Genomic DNA, 27,398 nt, shown 5'->3' on the forward strand with positions numbered 1-27,398 from the left:
CCTCTTCTAATGGCAAACCCACATAACCAATAAGAAGCGACGGGCAGAGAGACACGAGGACCGAAAAAGGTGCGGAAAGGAAACTGCTGGTGGAGACGAGATGGAGACGCGGTTAGGAGAGGGTTGGGAAAGTTAGGAGAGGACGCAATCAGGACGCTAAAAGCTGCAAGACAAAGGGTGCAGGAGTGAAGGTAGCATGGTAGCATGCAAAGAGACAGAATCTAAGGAGGGAAATGAGGTAAGGATGAAAGGATAGAGATACTGAGCTGTGTGTTGATCCAACACTTTGTGCAACATAGCCAGCAGATAACAGCAGCCAGTCTCCTCCCACTTTAATCTCCCCATCATCCATCAATCCCTTGCTCTATCCTTCCACCCCTCCATCTTAAAGCCATCCGCTCCTTTTCATCAATCTGAAATCATGCTGTTTTGACACGTATTTGGAAGAAATCCGATATTGAAGTCGAGCCTGCTTTGTAGATTGTATAACGAGAGAAAACTGAAGGAGGGGGAAAATTCAGGCCATTTGCTCACTTGGGAGATAAAAAATTGAACTGATGTTTCATTGCTAAATATTTGCCATGAGTTGAAGTTCATCAGCTACTTTGTGAACTCGCTCACTCAAAAACACACACACACACACACACACACACACACATGCGCTCGAACGCACCTCCGGCAATGAGTGTATGGTCCTAATGAAGAGAGAAGAGAAGAAGCAGCTGCAGAAGTGGAGTGTGAGGCCTTGGGGAGAACTCACACACTTCAAGTCTTCGTTTGTTTGCGCATGTGTGTGTGTGTGTGTGTGTGTGCGTGTGTGTGTGTGTGTACTCTGTCAGTGTAAAATCGAAAACTCTCTTAATTTAGATTTTCTCTAACAACTGTATTTTGTTTTCCCTCCTCTCCTCAGGTTGTGAAAGCTCGTTTCTATCATCCTGTCGTACAGTGAGGCAGTGAGCTCACCGTGGATACAGCATGCATGTGTCGATTTATCCCACGAGGCTCCCTGCCAGTCCGGGCCTGCTTCTTCTCAGCTTCCTCTTCCTTGCTGATGCCGACTGTGAGTCCCTTCTCTTGCTCCTTCATGCACTTTCTCACACTGACAAAGGTTTGAGGAAATATAGCTCCTGATAGGTTTCAGTTTCAACTTGCATCATGACCCCAAACATACAGCGACAAGAAGCCATGCAACAGATGCTGCCTCACCTCTTCTACATCATTCAATTACATCAAAACTCAGGCGCATTTTTTGAGACAGACTGAAATTGAACCAAACAAAGACGATTTCTTCAAGATGCCTGGAAAAGCTTACCTGCCAAGCACCTAAAGCAGTTTGAAAGTGCATTTAGAATCAGAGTGACCCCGTTAAACGTTAGCGTGATTTGGTTTGTACTGTTTACTGCCCTTTATATGACTTTTCCTTGTACTCTTCCCCTTGTGTTCCTCAGAAAGTTTTACTTTGTACCACACACAGAATGGAAACTGCTGAATAAAACATTTCACCGCATATCTTTTGAATACAAACATTGTTTGTACTTATATAAAACACACACGGATAGACTTGAAATGACTTTTTTTTTATCCTTACAAAGCATATATCACATCCCAAGTATGTGTGTGTGTGTGTGTGTGTGTGTGTGTGTGTGTGTGTGTGTGTGTGTGTGTGTGTGTGTGTCTATCTGCAATTGCAAGTGTGCTTGAGTGTTTGTTTGGTAGCAGTTTTGATATCTGGCCAGCTGGTTTTGTCCATCCCAGTATTACTTGGCAGGCCTAGACGGACCACATATGGCAAATCAGATCATTTTGCTACTGCTTGTGTGATTGTGTTAATACCATGTGTTTGTGTGTGATCTCTGTAACCAGTCCTCACATTGAGCATTTCTCAAGTTAAGATTACACGCACATTACCGCGTTGGTTTTGAGCGATGGTTTTAATTATGGCTGCGATGATTCTTTTCTTCAGAAAACACTCTGATCTGTTGATTGTTTTTTCAATCTAAAAGATCGGATATCCACCAAACTTGGCGTCTTTATTTCCAAATGATTTGTTATTTACAACAAACAGCTCCAAATCCAAATGTGAAAAACCGGCAAAAATCCAGAGTTTATGTCCAGGCGAAGCCAAGCCAAGCCAGGGCAAGCAGCAAGGGTTGCAAACAAACACACAGCGGGTAAAATGTAGAAACGGTCCAGCACACACCAGATACAAATTCTCAAATCTGGCTTAGAAAACTTGATATCAAGATCATGATAGGCTGAATCACAACACTTGGTAAGTCAATCCATGTCTTCTGACTCTGGCAATGAGACGGGATGTTTGTACCAGATGAAGGATCAGCAATGTGGATCAATGACAGTGAACAAATATCAGGAGTCTGAAGTAATAATGAAGATCGAAAGCAACACTATTATCAATATAACTGATTTTAACACATATTTTAACACATATCTAACATTAAGTCATTATTGTGTATTCTCTTAAGTTAACGTGCTACATGTATATTGTCAAATCAAATCAAATCAAACTTTATTTCTATAGCACTTTTCGTGCTTAAAAAAACAAAAAAAACAATACAAAGTGCTTCACATAATAAAACTATTTACATAAAATACACAAAACAAACACACATACATCCACAGTCCCCTTACACCCACCCACAACCACCTTCTCCCGTGCCCTCATGTGTCATTCAGCAGATTTTTTTCTTGGCTTAAACCTGGGTGCTCAGCAAACCAAGGCCGGCTCTAGGAATGCATACTTGAGGGGGCAGGCAAACATGTGAAGGGGGCATCATGCGTGCACATCACGCTTGTGCTCTTTTTGTTGTTATTATTTTTTTGTAAGTGTTTTCTTAATGGGACTGTTAGAGTCTGACACTCTAAAGAAATAGATTGCACTTCATCAGGCCTCGAACCAAAGACCTGTCCAGCTTGGGTGTCCCACCAGAAACTGAAGCTCCTGCTGGTATGGCTCTCAGGGTCACTGAGGCACGCAAACCCTCTGACCACAATAAGGTGGCAATCCCTCAGGGGAAAAGGAATAAAAAAAATTATAGCTACATTAAAATAATTTAAAAAAAATAGGAAATATCTATGATCAAAGTTTTAACAACCAACAACAAAACAAATGTCTCATTAGACAGCCAAATAACAATAAACTAAACTATTAAGCTAAGCTGAACTAGTTAGGCCTATCACAAACAACAAAAACAGGGCAGAACATTAAACTCCAAACCACAATAAGGTGGCATTCCCTCAGAGGGAAGATGAAATATACAAATAATAGATACATTAAAGTAAGAAAAAAAATACAAATCATCAAAGTTTTAACAGCTAACAACATAACAAATGTCTCATTAGACAGCCAAATAATAAACTAAAATATAAAACTAAGCTGGCATAGTTCAGCAAACAACAAAAACAACCAACACAGAACATTACTTTTTTTTCCTTCATTTTATTCACCTTCTCCTCTTTCTTTTTTTTTAAACTCAGTCTCTACTTTACAATAACTAATAATCACTAATAAACTAATAAACTAACTAATAATTACATTGGGGGCTGAGCCCACAACTTCGTAGAGGAATCTTTACTGCTTGTGTTATTTATGTCATGTCAGATGCTTTCATCCAAAGTGAGTTACATATGATACTGAGAACTACACAAGCAGGAAATCAAACATTAGAGGACATCATAGGAAGGTGCTAGTGGACTGCTGACATGTAATGCAACAGGCCCCCTCCCCCACAATATTACCTCTGTTAAAATACAAAGAATGCTAAATGACAGTTGTAGTAGAGGTAATAATCATATTGACGAATCTCTACATGAATAACTGTAAACATCAAATACAGCTCAGTCTAGTAGTCTACTGTGTCCCTCCCAGTCTCCAACAGCCCATCCTGGAGCAACACACACATAAAAGACCACCATCCTCATTAATACATAAACACCCAACAGCTGAGATCATGATAAGACTGGTTTTCTAGTCCAAATATACTGAAGCAACATAAGATGTAAAACCGTCTTTAACAGCTGGAATTTAACTGAACAGCCAGAGACCTGCAGGTAAACTAATTAGTAAATATTATATTAAAGCTCTTTGTTTTCTATCTACATCTGAACTGAAGTTGCATCTAGAAACAAAACTTCCACACTGATGCTAAAGCTGTTTTTATCATAGACTGTATATGGTTTTTATCTACTGCAACACCACGCACGCACGTGCACAAGCGCACATGCCCACTCAAAGCAGCACCTCCTCCTTAGTGGTTTTGGGAAATTCGGTCTCACCCACATTTCCCAACTGGATTTAAAGCAAATGTATGAAACAGACAAATACCAGGCTAATGATTTAGCATAACTAGCTTAACCTTGGAAGTATTAAATACTGTCATGAATGATCTGCTTCATGTTCATGTCACTTTGAAGACATACTAATTAAAATGAGTAGTTTGTTTACCTACTTCATATGTTGACCCAGAGCCTGGCTGTCCACTGGTAGCCAAAACTTGATTCTCCTTATTAAAATAAATCATCTGATGTGTACTTTAACCACTGAAGATGTCCACCCTAATTCAAAATAACAGCAGAGTTCAGATTAGGACTAAAACACCGGGCTGTCAGCCAATAAAACACGGAGGTGTCCCCGCTTCTGTAAACTTCTTCTCTGATTGGTCACATTGTTGTACCTGTGTTGCATTCACTGAAGTCAGGAAATTAAAAAAACTACCTTCTTATTTAATGTCATAAGGCGGCTGAGTTAATCTAAACTTATTTCTTTGGGGCTGAAAAATCATTCGGGGCTTGATGAGAAATGTTCGGGGCTCGAGCCGGGAATACCCAGGCCAGGCGACACCCATGCAGGCACACCACGCATCCAGTATTCATGTGCGATGGAGTAATGCGCCCACTGACAGGCTTACACACTTAAAAACGCAACAATAACCTGTTGACACAACATATAGATGGTATATACTACTGTATTTATTGTTAATTAGTTATTAAGTAGCTTATCTCACAATGTAAATCACTACGAGGTATTTAACAGAGTTTCACTTCTTTATAATTTTACCGCTGCAGCGCCTCAACTAGGGGGAGAAACCTGACACCCACCAATCAGGCTGCTTGTCAACTCATTTGCATACTAAATGCTGATTGGTTGTTCACTGGGGGAGAAGGAGGGGGCTCCCGCAATGTAATGCTGTACAACCTGCAGCTCTGTGCAGAGGGAGAGAGTTTAGGTAGTTTGTGCAGTTTTGGCAGATTTGATTTGAGGGGGCAAAGTAGTTGTTTGAGGGGGCATTGCCCCCTCTTGCCCCTGCCTAAAGCCGGCCTCGCAGCAAACTGAGAAAAAACAATCTAACGGAACAAAAACAGGAGAAAAAGCAACGAACCAGATGAAAATATGTTAATGAGGCCACAGAATGTAGAAAATTAAGCTAATTAAGCTGTGCATATTTATTAGGAATTTGGTGAAAACTGACAGAAACTAACACAAAAATATTAAATTAGAGCAAGAAAATATTTATTTAGTTCAGTGATTTGGATAAAGAATTAGTGTTAACATCTCATAAGGTCAACAAGTATCTGTTGTTGTTGTGGCGAAGCAGCTTCCTCTGCTGAGATCTTATGGCCGATGCTCATCGGGGAAAGCATTGGGAGTGAGAAAGAGGAGACTGTCTGGATGCCTGAAACACTGCTCAAAAACATTAAGGCAACACTTAAACAACACATCGTGATCATAATGAATACAATGTTCCAGTTGTGTTAGCCCCCCCCCCCCCCCCCCCCATTGCCTGTATGTCTCCTCACAATGTCTGGACATGCTCAGGATGAGATGAGGGATGTTCACCTGAGGAATCTCCTCTCAGATCTGGATCAAGGTATCAGCCTGTGGTGCGACATGGCGGCTGTGGATGGAACAGGACATGACGTCCCAGAGGTGTTCAATTGGTTTCAGGTCTGGTTAACAGGCAGCCAGTCCGTAGTGTCAACGCTTTCATACAGGAACTGCTGACACACTCCGGCCACATGAAGCCGAGGGTTGTTCCCAGTGCTGCACTATATGGTTGGACAAAGGGACTGAGGATCTCATCATGATGTCTAATGGCAGTCAGGGTACCTTCTAATATGTAGATATGCCTCCCCAGACCATCACTGACCCACCGACAAACCCGTCATGCAGGCAGCAGAACGTTCTCCAGACTCGCATGTCACATGTTCAATGTCAGCGTTCTGATCCATGAAGATCACCACAGATAAATCTGCCAATCCCTGCAAATTCTGCTTCAGCTGCACATTGATGGGCTGTGAGGACTTAGAGGGGCCATCAAACCATCCTGATGGAGTGTGTTTCTCTTCACATTAATTGCCTGCAGGAGGTCATTTTGTAGGTTTCTGGCAGTGATCCTTCCTCTTCCTCCTTCCACAAAGAAGCAAGCAGCGGTCATGATGCTGGGGGGGATCATGCAGAAAGGATACTTCTTAACTTTTGGGCACCCGCAATTATGATGTAGCATCTTGTACAATTTAAAATCCAAACTGGTCACTCCATAAGAGTTTTAAAGCTGATGAATCATGCAGTTTGTGCAGCTTGGTTAGTTTTATCGGAGGGAGAATGCAGTGTAGCTCCACACTTGCCATTATACTACCCTGAAGTCATATCACAAAACACAGTCATGTTCAAGTAGAGGCTTAAGGCTGCGATTTCCATACTGAAATGTTTTAAAACACGCAGTCACATAGAGTCCAGTAGATGAACACACATATCCACAAATGTCTCTTGTATTACTTTTAGCCTCCTGCCCTCTTGGCCCATGTGTAAGTTTCCCGGTCAGGCAGTAAAGGCCCAGTCATCCATCAAAACGATGATGCTCCAAGACTTCCTCTATGAAGGGTTAGGCGAGCATCACAGACGCAACAAGGGTGGAAAAGAGTCCTCATCTGTCTTCTCTGTCTGTATTTTTCGTTTTTCCCTCCTCCGTCTGATTCATTGTGACTTTCTCCATTGCTCCTTTCCTGTTCGTTCGCTGCCTTTTTTCAGCACATCCGTATAATCTGCAGAGAAAGGAGGGACACAGGGCTCGCGGGGGGGATAATGGGAGGAAGGACTATTCTCTTCTCATCCTTCTGTAAACGTTGTTCAGTGCCTCTTGATATCTGCTGGAGGGATTCAGGTTCGCATGCTGAGAAGTGAAACAGCAGCTATCAGTGCTCATCACTGACACAGGTATGCATGTTCTGAAACGTGCAATGCACTTAGAAAATGTGTTGCATTTGTCTTCGTCTTTGCTGAATGAATTGATCATATTTTTTTTTAAAATTGTTTTAAAAAAAAAGTAAAATAAAGTTTTTCTTAAGCTCTAGAAATGCCAGAGTCGATATACATGCTTGGTAAACGCGTATCACACTCTACTGGTCAGAGGGTATTAAGGTGCAATCAAATGAAGCATCCGGTGTGCATCGCTGGAAACCTTGCATGACTTAACCATATGTTCATTCTGACAGAGGCAATGGTGTAACAATGCAAGCACTGCACTCAGCTTTGCTTGCTTTTTTTTTTTTTTTTTTTTTTTTCCTCCCTGCATTTTTTGTTTGTCTGCGCGTGCGTGTTCATGACATCTATCTGGTGGATTAAGAGTAATGCCCTGATCCTGTTGCAAACTAGGCCACTGCTCCATGTACGCAGTGACACCATGTGAAGCTATGCATCTTTCTGCGTGTCATTCAGGGTGACGAAGAACAATGCACTGACATGCTTCCTTCCGCAGAACCTCATGGAGCCTAAAACCAGCAAACTGTCGCCACCCCCACCCCCCCCCCCCCCCCCCCCCCCCCCCCCCGTGCACCTTGGATGTGACGGTAATTCCAAGAGAAATACAACCCTCCTGTATGCGCAAGGCAACAAAACAGCTCGGTTTTCACAAGCTTACAGTCGGAAAGGCATTGCTGAATTGCAACTCTGCGCTTTAGTGAGCAGACTGTATATTCTGAAACAGGGAGAGGTTTAGGATTCCACATGAGGCAAAGAGAAACGCTTTACCTTCAGGTTGCATCACATCACTTGTGTGTTTTACAGGCTGTTTATGTTGTAGTTCTTCACAAAAAAAGGGGTGAAGGGATAAAAAAAAAAAAAAGAGTTTAAAAAAGTTTTTTGTTCTTTGGAAACTACTGATTAGCCATTCAGCCTGCTGCAGCCTCCCTTTACAAAACTACATTCAGTTTTCCATCAATTTCCGATTCGACAAATCCAAATCCTACAAAATCCACACAATACAGTGGCTTATAGAAGCTCCATCTGATTTTCTGTGAAAATACACTTTGCCTTGGTTGTCCTGATTCAAAACTACAAGCATCATACAGCTATAATACACCTGTATGTTGTAGATGTGTGAGCTGTCGTCATACTACAGTGATCTTATGTGTGTGTATTTGTTTGCACATGTCTGTTTTATGTATAAATGCAGGAAAGCATGTGTAGTGCTTAGTGTGAATGAGCTTAGATTTGGATAAGCATCTGGAGTTATGTAAGGTTCACGGCCTCTTGGTGCTGATGCATGAGAAATCACTAGGATGAGATTAAAAGGTTAAAGGTTTCGGACCTGAGGATCAGTTAAGGACATTAAACAGAATCAGGTTACAGTTCTTGGATTGATTCTGTTTCCTGATTGATAACTACTGCTTGATAAAACTGAAGGTACAAAAATATAAAAATAAATAAAAGCAAGATCCTAGTTGGTTTCAATGCACATGATTTCATCACAAATTGTCAACGGTTGCTTTTAGGACATTGAGGCGCTGGCTAAGTTTGTGCACATCAAATGACCAAGAACATGCACTGTTACACTGGTCAACAGTCTTGTCAGCTCTTCGATTATCTCTGATTATTCAAGCAATATCATTTTTCTGTTACTGAACTTCAACTACATCATGAAAAATACATTTGGAGATCTTTAGAGGATGAAGTGTGTCTATTATTTAGACCAGAAGATCAATACCACTCCTCCGCTTGTCAATCTTTACACGGCAAAAGCAAGTCATTAGCACAGACTCAAGAAAAGTGGTAATATTTTATATGTTGTTTACTCGGAATTTGGGTATATCATTAGATTCAGTTAGTTATTACTAGAAAAAGATCATTCTGTATTTTAAATGATTTATGATATAGCCAATACACCACCTTGGCTATAACGGTTGTAAGTTCCAGGGAACTAAGCTGTTAAATCTATACAACCAGTTAGGTAAATAAAATAATCTTACAACACAAAATGATTTGGATAATAACCTCTTTAATCAACTGTCTGCTTAGCTGTAGTACTTAACTCAATAATAACTTTCAAATACATAACCAACATAACCAATCTAAAGATACTTCTGTTCTGACTGTCTTCCACAGACAGTGAGGTGTAATAAATTCACTACTATTAACAACACAAAGCCTGGCCCATCTGTTTTTTCTATTCCTAGAAACATTTGATTCTGTCTTTTTTGAGAAGTTTACTGAACGTCAGGTATAGTATTTTTTGCATGAACACATTAGCTGTCAACAATAAAGCTAATGTGTTCGTGCTAATGTTAGCTAAGGTGTTAGCTAATACTACAAAAAGCTATTTTCCCTTATTTTCACAAATGTTTTCTGCAGTTAAACTGTAAACACACAAACTTAAAATGTTTCATTATTTAGACATTTTCTAGACTTTCATTATTACCCTATATAACCCATCTATATTTGTATATCACATCTAACTCTAAGCGACCAAGCTATTAGCTGTTAAATCCATGTCAGTGAGAGAGAAAGTGAAGTTCCTCAGTGTGCTACTAATCCATAGCAGCTATAGTGTAGCTGTGTGCCCAACTGTGAATAACAGAATCTGATTAACTTAGCTTAGCATTAGCCTAGCAGGTGCACTCGTCTGTGAAGAGGCCTGGATAGCATTAGCTTAGCTCCAGCATAGCTGAGCATCAGTGTGTGACTAATGCAGTGAGACCAGCACTGAGACAAGTCTCTGTTCATCTTCATGGGAAGCCAGCTCTGACCTAGTAAAGTTTTGTACCCCGTGGGTAGGCCATGTGTTTCTAATGACCTGTGTATAAAAGAAGATCCTGTTTGATTAATTCCTCCCCTTGTGTTTCTAGCAAATTAACCCTGATTAACGTGGCACTAGCCAGACCCTGCGGCTGCTATGGTGGTTAAGTGGTACACTAATTGGACATGCATCACTTTAGGCCATAAAGGAGCATGTTATCATTTGCTATTTCATCGGTGTAATGTCATGGTGATGCATGGTGACGTCAACTGGAGTTTCTCCACAAAGCTACAGATTTCTCTGACTCTATGAGACGACACATGCAAAATACGGCCGTTCACTTTTGAATGGCAAGGTTTGAATAAAATAATCCAATACTTAATGGAGACATAGTTTGGATAAGACATTTAATCCTTGTGAAACCCAAATAACGTCATACGTTATTAGGAACTTCTGTCAAATGTTTGGACAGTTATTTGTGCAAAATTCAATTTTCTATGCTGAAATAGCCCCTTTTGCCAAACGTTTTCCAATTAATGCTCCTTTCTGCAGAGGGATGATAGCTCACTGTGTTTACTGGCCCAGCAATCCAATTTCATTACCAGGACAAAAGCGAGCAGCTGATAATTTGCTCTTAATGTGTCGGTTTGATGTTAATGTGTTTTAAGTTATGGTTTTGGCCAGCTGCCCACCCATTTTCCAGGCTCACTGTGATGGCCCTGGCTCAGTCCCCCTATATTGGCCTCGTCCCTCAAATTGGCTGACAGGTCTGATTTAGTTTTCATTTGGGGAATAATCAGCAAACCGCTCACAGCCACATTAAAATACTATGTAGCTGCATTTTTCTTTAGCAAAGGCTCTAAAATACTCATGAAGTGCTGCAGCATACGCTAACACACCAGTTTGTGATGTCATCAAAATGACATTTATATTTTCAAAGCCAGTTGATTGTGATCTCTTAAATACTCCAAATATCTGTAAACGCATCCACAGTCTACAATAAAGATGTGATCAGGCAAGTAAAAACTCCTGCTGTCTGCCTCTGAACGTTGATCTGCTATTCTTTCCCAGAGCAGAAACAACCAATGCCTGCCTCTTTCATCTGAATCCATCGATGAATACTCAGCTTGTGTATTTTTAATGTCTGAATTTGTTGTTGATAATCTGATGTCTCTGAGTTCCTCTTTTCTGCTTAGTTTCCCCTATTTCTTAGTTTGGCTCTGCACTACCAGAGCTGGTCAGTTGTGTGCAGCTCAAGCCCCTGCTCTTTGTATGATTTGATGTATTTTGATAGGTCTGTCTGCTTCATGCTTTTTTGCATCAGATCAGCGATAGTGAGGGATTGAGGGCACATGTGATGAGGCCTGGGGGCACATAATTTGCAATATGATGGTTTTAAAAGATGTGTACGAATAAGTTCAGATTACTGAGCTCACTTCTCTTCCAACTGGGAAGCGCATGCTGTCGGTCATTATTTCATTCGATGGACTACGAAAGCATCAAAGTTAATTGATCTACATGTTGATTGTTTTCCATTTTTTTTAAATCAAAATTATCATCAAATGCAGAGGAATTTATTTATTCTGTCTTTTAAACATAGTCATCCATTTCTCTGTGTAATAAAATGTAATGAAGCTTCTTGTTTATCATAGCTTCATTTTCTTAGCAATCGTGCAGCTTTGGTAGTCATTTCCATTTGTTCTTCCTGCCAAATTCATACACATTTCCCAGTCTTGACACACTTTAGACAAATCCTTCTCGCAGAGGGTTTGTGCTAGCATCTGTTCTTACAAACTTGACTTCTCTGGAGTGTCCCTCTAGGTTAGGACAGCATCTGCCAGCCACAGCGCATCTCTGTAGTCTTCTACTGCTATTAGTTTCCTTTCGTCTTGCTGTTAGTCTTTTTAGAAGATCCAGTGTAACTTCTATCTTCCCGTTCCCTTTCATTTAATAACTTTTTTTCATTAATCAAGATATATAAATGTCACATGGAGAACCATAGCAGAGGCTCTTAATTGTATTTTTATCTGTGTAAATATGGTGGCACCAGTGTTTAATTGATTTTTAAAGATGGTCTTTTCTGTCCTGGACATGTATCACACATCCTCACACATATCTCGAAAGTTATATAGAAATGGGAACAGACTGTGTAATCCCTGCCATCTGTTGAGTAGATGAGATCATAATGATCTTTATGTAGGCCATCCTTCTTCCAGCCCCCCCACTCATGTGAAAAAGAAAAGTATACCCTCTTTAAATGTAAGGTTTTATGACTTTGAAGTTAATTATAGATAGTAATAACAGAAAATCATGTTACTTATCATAATTTTACAGTCCCTCATTTTGCATTAGAAGGATAAGTGGGAAATTTTCAAGATGCTATTTAAGCTTCTCAGGAGTGGGCGCTCCAGAAAATTCACCCCAAGAGCAGATGGTGCAACTCACAGAGGAGCTGCAAAAGCAACCAAAGGTATCTTCGACTCAACAGGTCTCAGTTAGCCTGTAAAATGTTAAAGTTAATGACAACTCAGCTCGAAAAAGACTGAAAAAGTGTGTGTTGTTTAAAAAATGCTGGAAGGAGAAAGCTTCCATTCACTGAAATGATCACGGTATTACAGTTTAGGAGCGTGTGCCAAAGCGATGTGTGAGCAAAGGAAGAACAAGACCTTGGGAAGCAAGTTTTTCTATTTATTCAAACAATCGGCACACTAAACTTTGAGTTTTCCCACTGTGGAGGCGACATGTCCTGCAGTTTTCTATATATCTGTGGCTTACAACAAATGGATCCAACGGCCAATGAAGTTCTGTACAATAAGAGATTAGTTTGAGTCAACAGGGAACAGGGATACATGGTCAACCTGCAGGATTGTGGCCCTCGAGGGCCAGGGACTGGGCACCAAGTTCAGGTCCTGACAGACAAAATTCTTAACTAAACATGATTATACTGAGACATTTTCTGCTTATATTTATAGCTCGTGCATTAACAATTCAGACATAGTCTTTAAAAAAAACTATTTATTTGTTCATTGTTGGCTTTCTACCTTTAATCACATCCACTCAGTTATTCAGTCTAGACTGAAAACACCCACACACCCTAAAAGAGAAAAGCATTTGTAGGCGAGCTTCCTCCTGCAACAATGACTAAAGATCCTGCTCAGGAGACACATTACTAATACTCACATTGTTCTAAAACAAAAAGAAAATGGGTGTTTTGTGCCAATGATTCAACCACAAAGCTTGTGAGGAAAATTTGTGCCATCTGATCAAACTGCATGACTTCCTGATGAGACCAAGGAGGAAATATTCAGCCATGTTTGCTACAAACCAAACACAAGCTAGTCAATATAACTGTCAAGCATGGCGGAGGAAGGGTAATGATTAGGGCTTGTTTTGCAGCCACTGGGTCCTGTGTATGTGAGGCTATCTGTCAGACAACTAAAACTTGACTCGTATGATCTTCCCAACAGCAGCGAAACTTAAGACAATCACTTCAGCAAGTTGTAAGCAGATAAATTGTCAGACAGCAAACCAAGAGGGCAAAGACTGACATGTTGTTTATTTAATCTCTGTCTCTGTCCCTCTTTGTAGCAGACTAAGCCTGTTGCAAACGACATATTAATGCCAATATTCCATCTCATCCTTTTATAAGGAAATCTTCTCCAACAAAATTTTCTTTTCATTTTACATCTATAAAATGATCAACTTACAAGTCCACCTCTCCCCTGAAAACACAGACAAAAATTTCTGTTATTTTGATCTTTAGCCTGCTGTCCTTTGGCCCAAATGCCGGTGCCTAATCCTACCAAGCTGCAGCACAAAAAGAAATCTGATAATCACAGCAAAAGACCAAACAGGACGTCCAGAGGGATTTAAGAAGAGGAACGAGGATAGCAGGAGGAGAAACTGAGGGGATCAATTCGGGGACGAGGCGGTGGAGCGGCAGAAAGGGGAGAGAAGAGGGGAATCGTGAAAAAGAGGAACGGGGCGGGGGGGAGACATTAAAGAGAGGAGGAACTGCAAGAGAGAGTTTGGAGAAGCACATATGGTTGCATCCCTCCTCTCCACCCACATCCCGCTTCATAAAGTCAGTCAATGTGACAGGAAGACTTATGTAACACCCCAGAGGTGGAAGGAGGAGACGGGGAAAGAGTAACAAGAAGGAGGAGGAGGAAAGAAGGAGCAGGGAGAGCGGTGAAGCAGGAGAAAGAAGTGATAAAGGGGCAAAGAATTAGGAGGGTGAAAAGATAAAGGAGGAAAGTAGAAGACAGAGAGAACCTTAGAGAGTTAAATGGGAGATGTATGAAGAGGCTGGAGAGATAAAAGAAGAGCTGGAGATAAAAAATAAAAAATAAAAAAAGCAATTGAAAGATCCAGCATGCCTGTTAGGATGGCTCTGCTGGCTTTACACTTTTCATTTGTTTTGTGGAGGAGAGATTAGCAAGAGGATTAAGAATGAGATTCCCCCGCTCCTCGTTCTTCTTCTTCTTCTTCTTTCCCTCAGCCTTTCTGTTTCTCAGACGGGCATGCACACTCGCGCGCCACCACGCACACACTCACACGGCAATGCCACATATGTGGAAAATGTCCCCACGTAAAGCTTTACATGTAATTATGTCAAACAAACAGTTTGCTTCATCTTTTTTTTTTTTTTTTTTAAAATTTGCATCCTGTTATTCCTGTCTGCTCCATTAATGATGGGAGGGGGGGTGCAAAATGTCAAACACAAAAAGAAAATTGCCATGGCAACCTCTCAGATCCCATCAGATCCCAAAATGTAATCTTCAAATTTAAAAGACAAAAAAAGAAATAGCTTCTTCAGCCATTAAAAGTTCAAAAAAAGAGCTATTTTAAGGATCTGGCTGACATGATGCTGACATGACAGAACAGATGGATTTACGACGGTCAGATAGTCAGTTTCATCCAGAAACTTCCTTCAGATGTTTCCTTATGTTGGGACAAACGTCGCTGGTATTACAAGTTCATTTTGTTTGAATATCCAGTGGAGAGGCTGCATGTCATGCTGGTGCTGGGATTAGGCCTTCACCTGCTGGTTTACTGGTGCATTATAGTGGCCTTTGCCCCCCCCCCTCCCACACACACACACACACACCACTTCCAGTTTCTAGATTAGGTTGGTCTGTGAACCTGTGAGGTGTGAAGCTGATTGGCCAGCTTGCTCTGCGTTGACTGACTGACTGTTTGCCCTCATATCCGTCTTTACCTTTGTTACTCCTTCTGGCTGCTAGCCTCTCCTGTTCGTGTCCGTCTCCATCTGTCTCTCTATGCCCGCTGCCTTTATCGGCGTTCGCTTTTCACTCTTTCAGCAGACTCGCTTTTTTCTCCCCTGCTCTGAACAGCTTAGCTTTTCTCCCTTTCTCCCTCCCTCCTTTTAAACAGCAAAAAGCAATTTCTCTCCCTTTGTCAGGGCGCCTGGCGGTAAGCCCTTAAGTAGGGATTTTCTGGTTTGGCTGGAATGCCATTAGGCGAGCTGCTGGTGACGTGCCGTGACTGACGTGCCGAATCTTTTTGATGTCGTGATGTCACAATCCAGCGGAAGCTGCGGTTATGATATTGTTGGCGGCCCTGGAACGAGGGACTTTAGTGGTCATGTCAGGAGTAAGTCTTCGTAAATCCTATACGGCACAGAAATATTAAGCTTCTTTGGAGATGCAGGGAGAGAGGGACAAACACGGCGGAACGCGTGCTCATGGGAAGGCAGAAAGTCATCCAGGTGTGTGGGTGGGCTGAAAGGTGTTGCGCTTTTACACACACTCTGAGGAGCGTAACACTCGAGTGGGACAACCGATGTGTAGCTGAGAGAATTTTACACTTCCTTCGCCGTCTGTCACTTTCTCACAGGTGCAGTGGAAACTTTTTCACAGGGATTTATTCTAAATAGGAATCAAGGAATCAGATATCACTTAATAGAAAAGTTTCATTTCCCAAAACACACATGGAAAAATTTCTCGTTGCACAGGTTTCCACGTTCCCAAGAAAGGATGTTGGGATTGGTGTGAATCCACCAGACCCCCCCCCCCCTCCAGTGTGATTTCATTTTACCTCAGCAGAAAGCAACTGACAGATGTGAGGACGTTTCCTATTGATAAAAAAAAAAAAAAAAAAAAGAGTTTAAATAGTTGGAATAAAGATAGTTTTGCTTCTCTATAGATATAAAGACTTTAAAAAGTGTTTTTTCTGATTACTGCTTAAGAATTTAGTGCATCGTGCTGCAATATTCCTATTTGTCATGGACTGGCGACCTGTCCAGGGTGTATCCTACCTCTGTCTCGATCATTGCTGGTTTAGGCTCCAGCTTCTCTGCGACCTTAATAGGAAAAAGCAGTGAAAGAATGAGATGATTCCTATTTGTGTGGCTTTCAACTGGGAAAATGTGCGTGAACATGGTAAAAACCTTGTCATGGTTAAGACTTTTTGTGCCTTACTTTCAGGTTTCCTGTCTTATTTTGTAGTTTTTCTTGTTTGTTGTTTAGCTTTATTGATTTCCTGTTCATTGAGTTCACCTGGTCTTGTTTTAGTTCATTTCGTACACCTGTTTCTCGTTTGGTTCCCCAGTGTATTTATACCCCTCAGTTTCGGTTCTTGGTTGCTGGATCATTTTGTTTATTGTTATTCCCCTGAGTTCCTTTGGTTGGAATAAATCCCTCCTGAGCCTGCATCCCTGGTTGCTCATCTCTGCATTTGGGTCCACACCTTCACCTTCCTCACCGCCACCTTGACAAACCTATATTTACAACTTTCTTTGTTATGCGCTAAATTGCCTGTACTTCTAGTTATATCTGACCACTTCAAAAATGCTCTTTAGTACAAGTATTAAGTGCTTTTTTTCTTCACTTTCTAACACATTTGACACTTGCAAACAGGTATTTAATGACAGTATCATGTCCAAGAACACAAGCCTGGAGGAAGATCCAGTAGCCTTCTTCCTGAGTCTCGTCCAACTACGACAACAATATTACTACTTTTTCTACTTCCACACATCGTTTGTGTGCTTCCCAGCCAATTGTGTGGATCATAAATTTGTTCCTTCCCACAAGGCATTTTTAGAGACAATAAAGTTTCTTGACTTTGGAATCTAAACTCGGACAAGGTTATAAACCAAATCAACTAGAAAGATCGGAAAGGACTGGATTACAGCAGCGTACAGAGTGGTATTACAGTGTGTTATTGCATTTAGAAAAACATAATAATCCATTAGAGGATGTACGGTATATATGTGTGTGTGTGTTTATTAAGTGTGATTTTGGGACGGAAGCTGAGGCAGTAACAAATTCTTCCTTCACGCCCACACATGCACATCAACATGGGCAGCATGAAGCTGATGTTTAACCTCTGACCATGTCTTCCTACAGCCCCACCCAGATTCACACGAACCCCAGAGGACCAAACGGGAATCCAGGGAGGAGCGGCATCCTTCGTTTGCCAAGCCACAGGGGATCCACAGCCCAAGATCGTCTGGAACAAGAAAGGCAAAAAAGTCAGCAACCAGCGGTTTGAGGTGCGGCACTGTGACACTCCGAGCTTCACGTCTTCGTGGTAGTCCACGCTTCTTCTCATGACGCACGGTTAATAAAGTGGACATCCCACAGCAGAGCCAGAGTGGAGACTCACTGGTTGTGTGGAAGCGAGGGGACCTCCTAAAAGGTCACTCGGTGCACTGCAGAAAGGATGACTGCAGCTATTGTTGTCACTTCTCGTTAACATTATCCTGTAATTATTTTCATAAACGTCTCTTGCAGCTCAGAGTTTTATTGAGTAACGCTGATGAAATGTCAGCTGTTTGCTTCAAGCCATCTTTTATGTGTTGGAAACTAAAAGGCAAGAGTCACTTTTACACTTAGATTTCACATTTATTATTAATTAGTGATCTTTAGAGGTGCTTATAAACATAAATTTTGCTTTATTATTAGTTGTTTTGTTTTTTTTAAAGAAGCCGAGCCACAAATGTGGCTTCAGAATTAATAGATAAAAAAACAATGACATCCATCTCCTGTGAAACAATTATTCCCTCTCCATGGCTGGTCAGCTTTGAGGATCAGGAGATGTTTAGCGGTGAAAACGTTCCTTCTCTGGTGTTTTGCAAACCAGATAGTTAGCATTTGTAAAATCATTCATCATGAAGTTAGTCTGCAAGATGTTACGGTTGTCTCAGTTACAAAAAAGTGGCGTTTAAACATCAGTTGGTACATCTTGTTTATGAAACACAACAATTGCCTGACTGCATTTATAAGAGGATTAGGCTGCTTAAATGAAGACATGTATATATTATACAAACGACATAAGAGGAGTGCAGTAAAACGGACGGAGTGGAGTGAGTTAATATGCCTGCTCTTAATGTTTAGCTGCTGTAATCTCTTCAACTTTTAACCTTATACCCAAGAAGTGCATTTAGTTCTGATGCTGTCCTGTAATGACATGAAAGTCCCGTCAGTCTCCACGCTAAAATGCAATAAATGACATATTATCAGGATGTAGTTGGGTTTTCTCATTTGTTTTAGGCTCGGTAGCAGCAGTGTAGCATAGACTTGTTAGCCAATCCAAACGGGAGAAGAAAAGATTGTATAGCTCATCCTGATTCAGCAACTGAATACATGGTTGCCATGGTAATGATGCATAGCCTTGAGTTTGCTTTACTGTAGCTGTTGTAATGCTTTGGTGATGTAACGTACGGATAAACCGCTTAATGGCTAAGGACGCCTCAAGTTTTTTTTTGTTTGTTTGTTGTTGTTTTTTTTTACACTGATTTATGGTCTAAAAGTGCTTTTTAGGTCAGAATTTCAACTTTCTTCCAACCTAAATGTAAACAAAATGAAATAACTCGCTGATCACCTCTAAAATGACACTTACATAGTCGTCTAACGTTCTAATACTCAACCTTAATTTGGTATCAGCGGAGATTTAATAGTTTATGGATTAAGGAAAAGAGTCACTGATAGCATGAAGCTTATATAGATCATTTAATCCTAAACTCTGGACCTAAACGGCTCAGTGGAAGTTACCCTGGCAACAGCACCAGGTTAAAAGAGATGTGATTTTATGCTCAACAGTGATTTCTAAGCCACCGTTACAAACACAATCTATAAAGTTATTAAATTATAACAACCTTTCTTCAAATGACAACTATTTTCACGGTATTTATTGCAGTGAAAGCTGACATTAAACTCAGTAATGTCAGCTTTTTCTTTTATTTATCTGTGTCTAAAAGACACATGGACAGATTAAGTACCGATCACATTTGATCAGTTTACCTGCTTTTCTTCATTTGGACTTCAAAGGTCACACAGGTGCGTAAAAATCCTGCGTGCTCCAGCTCTTTCATATGTCAGAAGTTGCCCCGGGCTTCTTCTTATATGATTCGCCTTATTAGTTTCCTGAAGGGTCCAACTTTTGATTTATTTCTCTGCCTCATGAGTCACCCTCAGATGGAGATGTCAAATCACAGTCAGCCCAGCATGCTTTTCCACTTTCAGATCTCTGGTTTTCCTCCCATGTTTAAGTCTCAACGTCTTCCCGTTTGGAATGAAAGCAATTGAGGAGATATTTTACTTTTAATCCAAACTATATAAGCGCAGTTTACCTGCTGTATGTTCCCTATTGCTGTCCTGCTTAGGCGGAGCTTGTTTAGGGATTTATTGTAGGATATAATTCAGCCAGTTGAAACCGTCCCAGAATTGAGAAACCAAATAAAATTAAAATGAAAGTTTAGCAACTCTAAAGGGAATCCAGTTGCTATACCACAAAATCTGACTTCATTTGAGTGGTAAATACATATAACTGCCTCTGAAATACATTATTTGTCATTAAGCTGCAAATGGTACTGAAGATGGAAACAGAACAGCAGATTGAAACTGCGTCCACAGTCCTGCTGTGTGACTGAAGCGTTGTGGTTCAGAGAACTGTAATTACATTAAAACCCATTTATACTCTTAGTTAACATGTCATACGATCCATAGGAGAAAGATTGGTTCTATTTTTTTAACGTCTCCTCTCACTAACAGGTAATAGAGTTTGACGATGGATCCGGCTCAGTCCTGAGGATCCAGCCGCTGAGAACTCCTAGAGATGAGGCCATCTATGAATGTCACGCCTCCAACTCAGCTGGAGAAATCACAGCCTCCACCCGACTCAGCGTGCTACGAGGTCAGTGGGAACACATTTGGCATTTTGTGTGTTTTGTTGCCTCGCAGAATGAAATCAAAATGGATTGTTTGATGCTTGTTTTGCTCAACAATATCCCTGCATTTAGCACCATCCATCGTTCCCTCAATTTGGACGAGTTTCCCAGTCCCTGCTGCTGAAAAACATCCCCACAGCATGATGCTGCCTCCATCATGTTTCACTGTGGTGTGTGTTGTTCTTGGGATATATCGGGTGAGCAGCGGACACAGCGTTTTCCTTGATGGCCAGAAGATTCATTTTAGTCTCATGTGACCAGAGTCTCCCTCCTGCCTTTCTGCAAACACAAATAGGTATTTTAAGCTGAAAGTAACAGCTTTCTTCTGACCACTCTTCCATAAAGCAAAGCTCCGTAGCGGCCGTATGCAGACGGACACTCCAGCTTCTGCTGTGGAGCTCTGCAACTCCTCCAGGGTTACCTGAGTCTCTGACTAAATGCCCCTCCTGCCCAGTTCCCTGAGTTTTGACCTTTTTTATGCAGGTTTCTTGTGGTGCCATATTCTTTCCATTTGATTATGATTAATAACCCAACCCCTGTTTGTATTTCTCAACAACTTTGTCCTGACTTGTGTGGAGAGTTCCTTGGTGCTCACGGCAGTGTTTTGGTCAGCATTGCCTCTGGCTTAGGTGTTGCAGCCTCTGGGGCCTTTCAGAAAATGGATGTATTAACAGATACAGCTGGACTTCATTTAAATAATTATCTGACTTCTGAAGATAATTGATTGCAATAGAGCTTTTTAGGGACTTTATAACAAAGTGGGTGGATACATATGCACATGCCAATTCAGAACTTTTATTTTGAATTTTTATTATTATTATTATTGTATGTTGCTAATTTCACTTAAAAACTATTTTGTGCAGTTTTACCTAATTCAAATTCGTGGTTATAATGTAACAAAGGATGAATTTGTTTGCAACAATTTACTTTGCATATTAATCATAACATCACAGAATGCCAGAATTTGTATTTTAGTTTAGGCACAAGTGCACTACCAGTCAAAAGTTTGGACACAATCTCCTGCTGGATTTAATGGTAAAGTGGATCCAAACTTTTGACTGGGACTGTACATATCAGGGGTGGGCAACTTTGGTCCTCGAGGGCTGCAGTCCTGCAAGTCCTGGGAGTTTCCCTGCTGCAACACACCTGTCATTAACTTCAAGCTCTGCACAAATCTGCTAATTACATCCTATCGGTGTCAGGTGTGTTTTAGCGGGGAAACGCCTCCCAACTGGTGTATGTAGGTATGTATTGCAGTTTTCAAATCCACTGAGGATTTTCCAATGTGCCACATTTGTCACATTTTATGCTTTTTGAGCATCTTGTGAGAAGTAGTTATGAAATTTCTACATAAACAACTGCAGTCCTATATAAATAAAAAATGTGCAATAGCTGTTAAGACAGCTACAGGCAAGAATACATATACTTACAGTGTGATAGAGCAAAGCATTTTCTATAAGAAACCCTTTTACATGACCATTTTTCTAGACATGTCAGAACAAAATGAAAACATAAACAGGAACAAAAGATGCCCTGCGATGGACTGGCAAGCTGTCCATAGTGTACCCCGACATTTGCCCAAAGACTGTTGGGATGGGCTCCAACTTCCCCACGACTCTTTATCAGACTAAGCTGTTGGATTAATGAATGAATGAATGAATGAAGCAAGATAGAAAACATGACTAATTGTTCCTAATTTAATAAATTACTTAACATAAAAACATCACATTCCATTCTCAACAAGAAACAACCTTCATCCCACTAAATCCATGTCCATGGTGGAAATATGCTCGTTAGCACTACTGCACAGTCAAAAGCAAGTAACTTAGCATGAGTCAAGTCTTTTTATTCCCTTTCTGAGAAACAGAACAAAGCAAACAACATTTAGATAAAAGTTGTTCTTCTGTGTGGAACTATATACCATACTTATTGATTATTTTTGATTGAACAAGCTCTATTCTCAAACTTGTGTTGTTGTTTTGTTTTGGGTTTTTTTGCCTTTCATGTTGTTTGCCAGTATATTTTTTCTTTTGTTTGTTTGTTTTCATGACATGGTTTTCAAACCTTCAAAGGCCCTGGGATGTTGAGTAAAAGTACATAGCTATCAGAAAGCATCCACTAAGCATTGGATATATATTAATTCTGACGATGAAATTCAAAGCTTGCCTTTTTAATACTTTATTTGGGGTAAGTATGTGAGCGTCAGCTGGATTACGTTCAAGCTACAATCGCAGAAAACAGATATCTGCCTCTGCAAGTCTGGATACAGTGTAGTCAGTATACTGTTAGCAGGAGTCCATTAATGCAGATGCTTGGTGTTAGTAGAGTCCATTAGGAGAACATTATGTACCGGTAGTTTGAAGCTTAAGAGTGTCTTAGTGAGTGAAGTTGCTCAAGTGTGGATAATCACATCACCTGCCTTTGCAGGAGAGGCTCATGGGAGAAAGGACATGCAGCCTGCTGTTGTGGCGCCTCCTCACTTCCTTTTCTTCCTTCTTCTCGCCTCCCTCTCAGGTCAATGACGAAGTTCGCGGCTCTTTATCCTGTCTTTTAGTCTTGATTTCCACAAGACCTCTTGCTCTAACTCCTAATTTTCTCCCTCCGTTTTTCGGTTTTTGTACACATTCCTTCTGTCTTCTGTTTTTCTCTCTCTGTCTCAGCACATGCTCTTAGGTCCACTGCACAGCAACCTCTAAATTATTCACATCAAACCACTCTTTGCATCTTCTGTGCTTTTCTGCTCCATCCGTCCAGAATTTTTCCCATCTCGCCGGGTTGTCTTTGCACATGTATTTGTGTGTACACACTCTATCTGTCTATGTGACACATGAGTGCACGCAGGCATGCTCAACTGTGAGTGTGTGTGTGTGTGTGTGTGTGTATACATGTGTTTGCATTCCTCTTCATGCATCTTTGCATCTGTTTTTTGATTTTCCTGCCACCGTGGTGGGAAGCTCCAATTCACTCATTGACAGCCCTTTTTCTTGACAGCGGAAAAGACTGATGTCATACACACACACACACACACACACACACACACACACACACACACACACACACACACACACAAACGTGCCCTCAATCTAAGACAGCCAGTCTTTACATAGTGATTAGCTGCTTTCTGTTCCTCTGAGGAGTCATTGTGTTGTGGATGAATAAGAGGCCACCTGGGAGCAGCTAATCGCCCCTGATAGACTGTCAGTCCAAATGTCAATTACAAAATACACACACTCTAACTCACGTGTGTGCACCTACACACATCCGTGCAGCTATTCAAACACCCACAATTTTGTCAGTCATGTGTCCTGACCCCCTTTGGCTTTCTAAGGACTAACTGACTGCCTGACAGGGATCTGGTGTAAAGGTCAGCTGACTTAATTACTGCTGATTAGAAGCAGACTAATTGAAATCTTGGCTCAGAGTAAATGGCTCTGATTGGTGAAGGCTGAAAAAATAAGGCTTAAAGCAATTATATGCTTAAGTATCCACAGGACAGTCGGTTACTGTATAATTCATGGTTCTGATAAGGTTCACGTGTGCCTCAGCGGATGTTTGATCAGCTCTTTCGTTGGAAACACAAAGCTGTAAATTAGATAGTTTTAAAACGTTTTTATGGGAAATACAAAATGCAATTTCAGTCATCAAAGGGCTTGCAGAGATCCAACCATTTTCTGGTGTAACATTCAAAGAATTTCACTGTTTGACTCTTCCTCAGCATCAAACATTTACTGTCAGTAGTTTTTTTTTTTTCCTTCTGCAGCAGTTTGATTCACACAAAATTCTTAAAATCAAGCAATAACCATGAAACAGACTTAAAAAAAAAAGAGTACACACATTTTTTTATTTTTAAGATTAAAGGGATATAATAAAGTACTAGGACTTAGAAATTGGCAAGTACAGCTAATCAGAATAATAAAAAGAGCTGGAAACCTGTTTCGGTTGTAAGGACACCATGTTTTCCTGTGACAGATGGAAGCTGTCTGTTCGTATGTTAACCTCGGAGCTAACCACATAGACATCCTGCATGCTTTCAGGGTTTTCATGGTTCTAAATAGTTCTTTGCCATATGGTTCATTGATTTAATTTGATTGAGTTCATGATAGATAGTAAATACAGCAAATGTTTTATTAATTTTCCTAAATTGTTATCAGTTCTCATAAGAGGGATTAAAGATTTTTTCATTCACCTTTGTTGCCTCTTTTTTAATAAACAAATTTCCAATAAGTGGATTCTTAATTTTAAATGTTTATAAATGAAAAGGATAGGGCTGAGCTGACCAAAATCACATATCCCGATATAGCTCATTTTATATATAAAAATATACTCAACAATATAAAATAGTTTGTGTAATTTTGTGTCAGTGATCCGTTATGTATCAGATGTTGCCTGGCAACGGCAGCAGTGATCTCCTTCCGTCTGGGGAACTCATTTTACGCGGTAAATACCTGTTGCAGCGTTTACGTCTGGAGTTTATTATGAGCGCTTTTGCCTCCACTTGACGCTGCTTTTGTGACTTTTGCTCGTTTACTCTGTTCCGTATTCTTTAAACAAATTCTTGCGCAGGTGATAAAATGAGTTAGTCGTGTCGGAGTCCGTTGTTGGGACTATGAGCTAGTCTGTTGTCGGTTCCACATCGGTCTTTTTATATCCAAACCGCCTCCATGCGACAGAAATTTCCTGTTTTATGAACAAGCTCATCAGTTTGGGTTGGCTGGTCATCTTTTAGCGAATTATCTTGCTCTGAAATGCGTCTGCTACCGTCTTTCTCCCTGTTTGTTTATATATTGCAGCGTACATGCAGTAAAGCACATCTTTACGTAAAATACTGCAGTAAAGAACCTTATTGTGGCATAAATGATAGAGCTTCATATGAAACGACAGACATTTTCTATCGTCCAAACGATATAAATCGCCTTATCGCTCAGCCCTAGCAAAGCATATAAAAAGACAAGTCAATCAATCTTAATTTGTAAACAATCTTAAATTAAATGAAAAGTGCTTCAGAATAATTGTAATTTAATCTTTAGTCATATTAACTGAAATGTTCATTGTACATCATATATTACTTCCTACTAAAACATATTTCACACACTGACAAAGAATAATTAAAGACTGGACATATCAGAGATGAAAAAGTTATAAACTTGCCTAAAAAAAAAAAACAATTTGAGCATTAGTGTGAATTTCACTTTATAATTATGCCTCTTAAAGTACCATATCTGAACATTATCTCTGCAAAGATCAACTCTGATAAAGCCAAGCCAACTTTATTTATAAAAGCACAACTACTGCTGAGCAAAGTAAAATAATTATAAAAGGAAAAGAAAAATAAATAAATAACATTTGGGCCACATAACGACAGACCAGAGTGGGACTTAATAGCCGGGTGACCTGTGCAGGGTGCAGGTCGCCTCTCACCTGAAGGCAGCTGGGATAGGCTCAGTGGACGGATGTATTGCATCATATCGCTCCTTGCTGTTTAAATCCTGAAGCAGTCATGAATGAAAGAAAGGAGTTTGTTTGCAGGTGCATGTTATGCACACTTGTAGCTGTATTACAACAACCAGCTCGTTCTCCAGTTCCCATGATATGAAGACCAGACCTGACTTGCAGTCTTCCAGGCAGATGATGATGTCGGCCAGCAATGTGTGGGGATTACATTCTGAGTCTCATGTAGTGTTCGCCGTTCGCACAGCCGCTCTCATGATTGTGAGACCGGCTTTTCTGTCAACTGTGGAATTAACTCACAGTGGAAATACTGAAAAGACCGAATGAAACACCGATGTGTGGTAGAGTGTAGAGTTACACATCTGCCCTGACCTCCAGGGGGTTCTTAGCCGTTACTGTTCAGCAGCGTCGTCTAATGCACACACATACTGTAGCAGCTTTGTGGGGAACACACTTCGGTGTAGCTTACACCTGTCTCCATGGTGGACTGTGGAGGACTGGCTATGTGCATGTGTTAACATGTGAATGTAACTTTAAGCCTTCGACACGTTCACTTATGCCAATAAACACCTTGTCAGCTTTAGATTCAAATCATCATTGACGTTCCATCCCAACAAAAGTGTTTGCATGTGTGTGTTATTTCATCCAGGACAGATGCATTCCCATGCACCTGTCTGCGTTTAAACAGGATTTGTGCACTTCTACAAGCAGATCCGCATTTACATCTCTTTCCTTTGCACATGTAAGGAGAGAGGAGGCAGAAAGGGATGCATGACCTGAGGGAGCAGCTTTCTGACTGTTCAGTGCGGTGTCCCACCCCAGGTAGATGAAATAGAATGCATTATTCCTGCCTACAAGGGGCTGTCTTTGAAGTAAGTGTTTGCATAATGAAAGCGGAGAGAATCAGGATTGTTATGCCATATAAATCCCTCGTGCTCTTTCTCCCTCCCCGTCTATTTCTCTCTTGCTCTTTTCTGTTTTCCTTTCTGTCACTCTTTTCTTTTCCATTCTGTTCTCGTCTCATCTTTCTCGCTCTCTTTTTTTTTTTTTTTTTTTTGCACTTTCGGCGTCTTTCACCAGCCACGCGACGCTACAGCTCACACAGAGCACGCTCTCATCTAGTTCTGTTAGTTTATTATGTCCATGTTTCCATTTGTCAGGCGTTGTGATTGATTGAAACCAGAGCTGTTAAAAGGCCACACACGCAACTCGTTGATGTCGGCGTCTCCCGACCCGCTGGCTACGGTTCGATGGGCTGCTACCAGAATTAGCATCTCCTTGGTGAGGTTCAGTGCTAGGATTTCCCGTTAATGAGACTCGGTGTGGTGGAGAGGGATAATGTCACAGGGGATTCTGAGTTAATGAAAAAAAAAAGAAAAAGAAAAGGGAAGGGGGATTAAAATAGACTGTCTCCCAGATCAAATGCAGCACGAAACCATGCAAGAACACACACTCCTTCCTCGTCTTCATCATGTCAGGCTTCAAGAAAGTTCTGAATGTGTTTTTAAAGCGGATTTGCTGTGTACCTATTTGATTCTGAGTCTTGGTGCAGGATCTTTTCCTTTTTGTCTTTGATCATCTAACTCCTCGAAGCACTGTCCTTCCCTTTGCCTTAAATCTGCCTCTTCGGGTGAACGAAGTTGAGCCACTACCTTTGATTTCCTGTATCACAGTGAAATGACTCTTCATGTTTGATTTAATTGCCACTGATGTCTATGAATTCACAATGG

At 40.8% G+C, this 27,398-nt stretch overlaps 1 protein-coding gene across 1 annotated transcript in view; it reads left to right on the forward strand.

The window, feature by feature from the left end:
• Positions 1 to 975: 975 nt before the first annotated feature.
• ptprdb (protein tyrosine phosphatase receptor type Db) overlaps positions 976 to 27,398 on the forward strand; it is a gene marked incomplete at its 5' end in the record, with an annotated part of 82,174 nt that continues 55,751 nt past the window's right edge. Inside the window, 3 exons of the mRNA XM_079238264.1 lie at positions 976 to 1,060; positions 17,399 to 17,544; positions 20,045 to 20,186. Of these exons, the coding sequence (XP_079094390.1) occupies positions 976 to 1,060; positions 17,399 to 17,544; positions 20,045 to 20,186 (373 nt within the window). The remainder of the gene's footprint in view (positions 1,061 to 17,398; positions 17,545 to 20,044; positions 20,187 to 27,398) is intronic.

This window comes from Telmatherina bonti, assembly GCF_933228915.1.
Source record: "Telmatherina bonti genome assembly, chromosome: 3".
Taxonomy (NCBI): Eukaryota; Metazoa; Chordata; class Actinopteri; order Atheriniformes; family Telmatherinidae; genus Telmatherina; species Telmatherina bonti.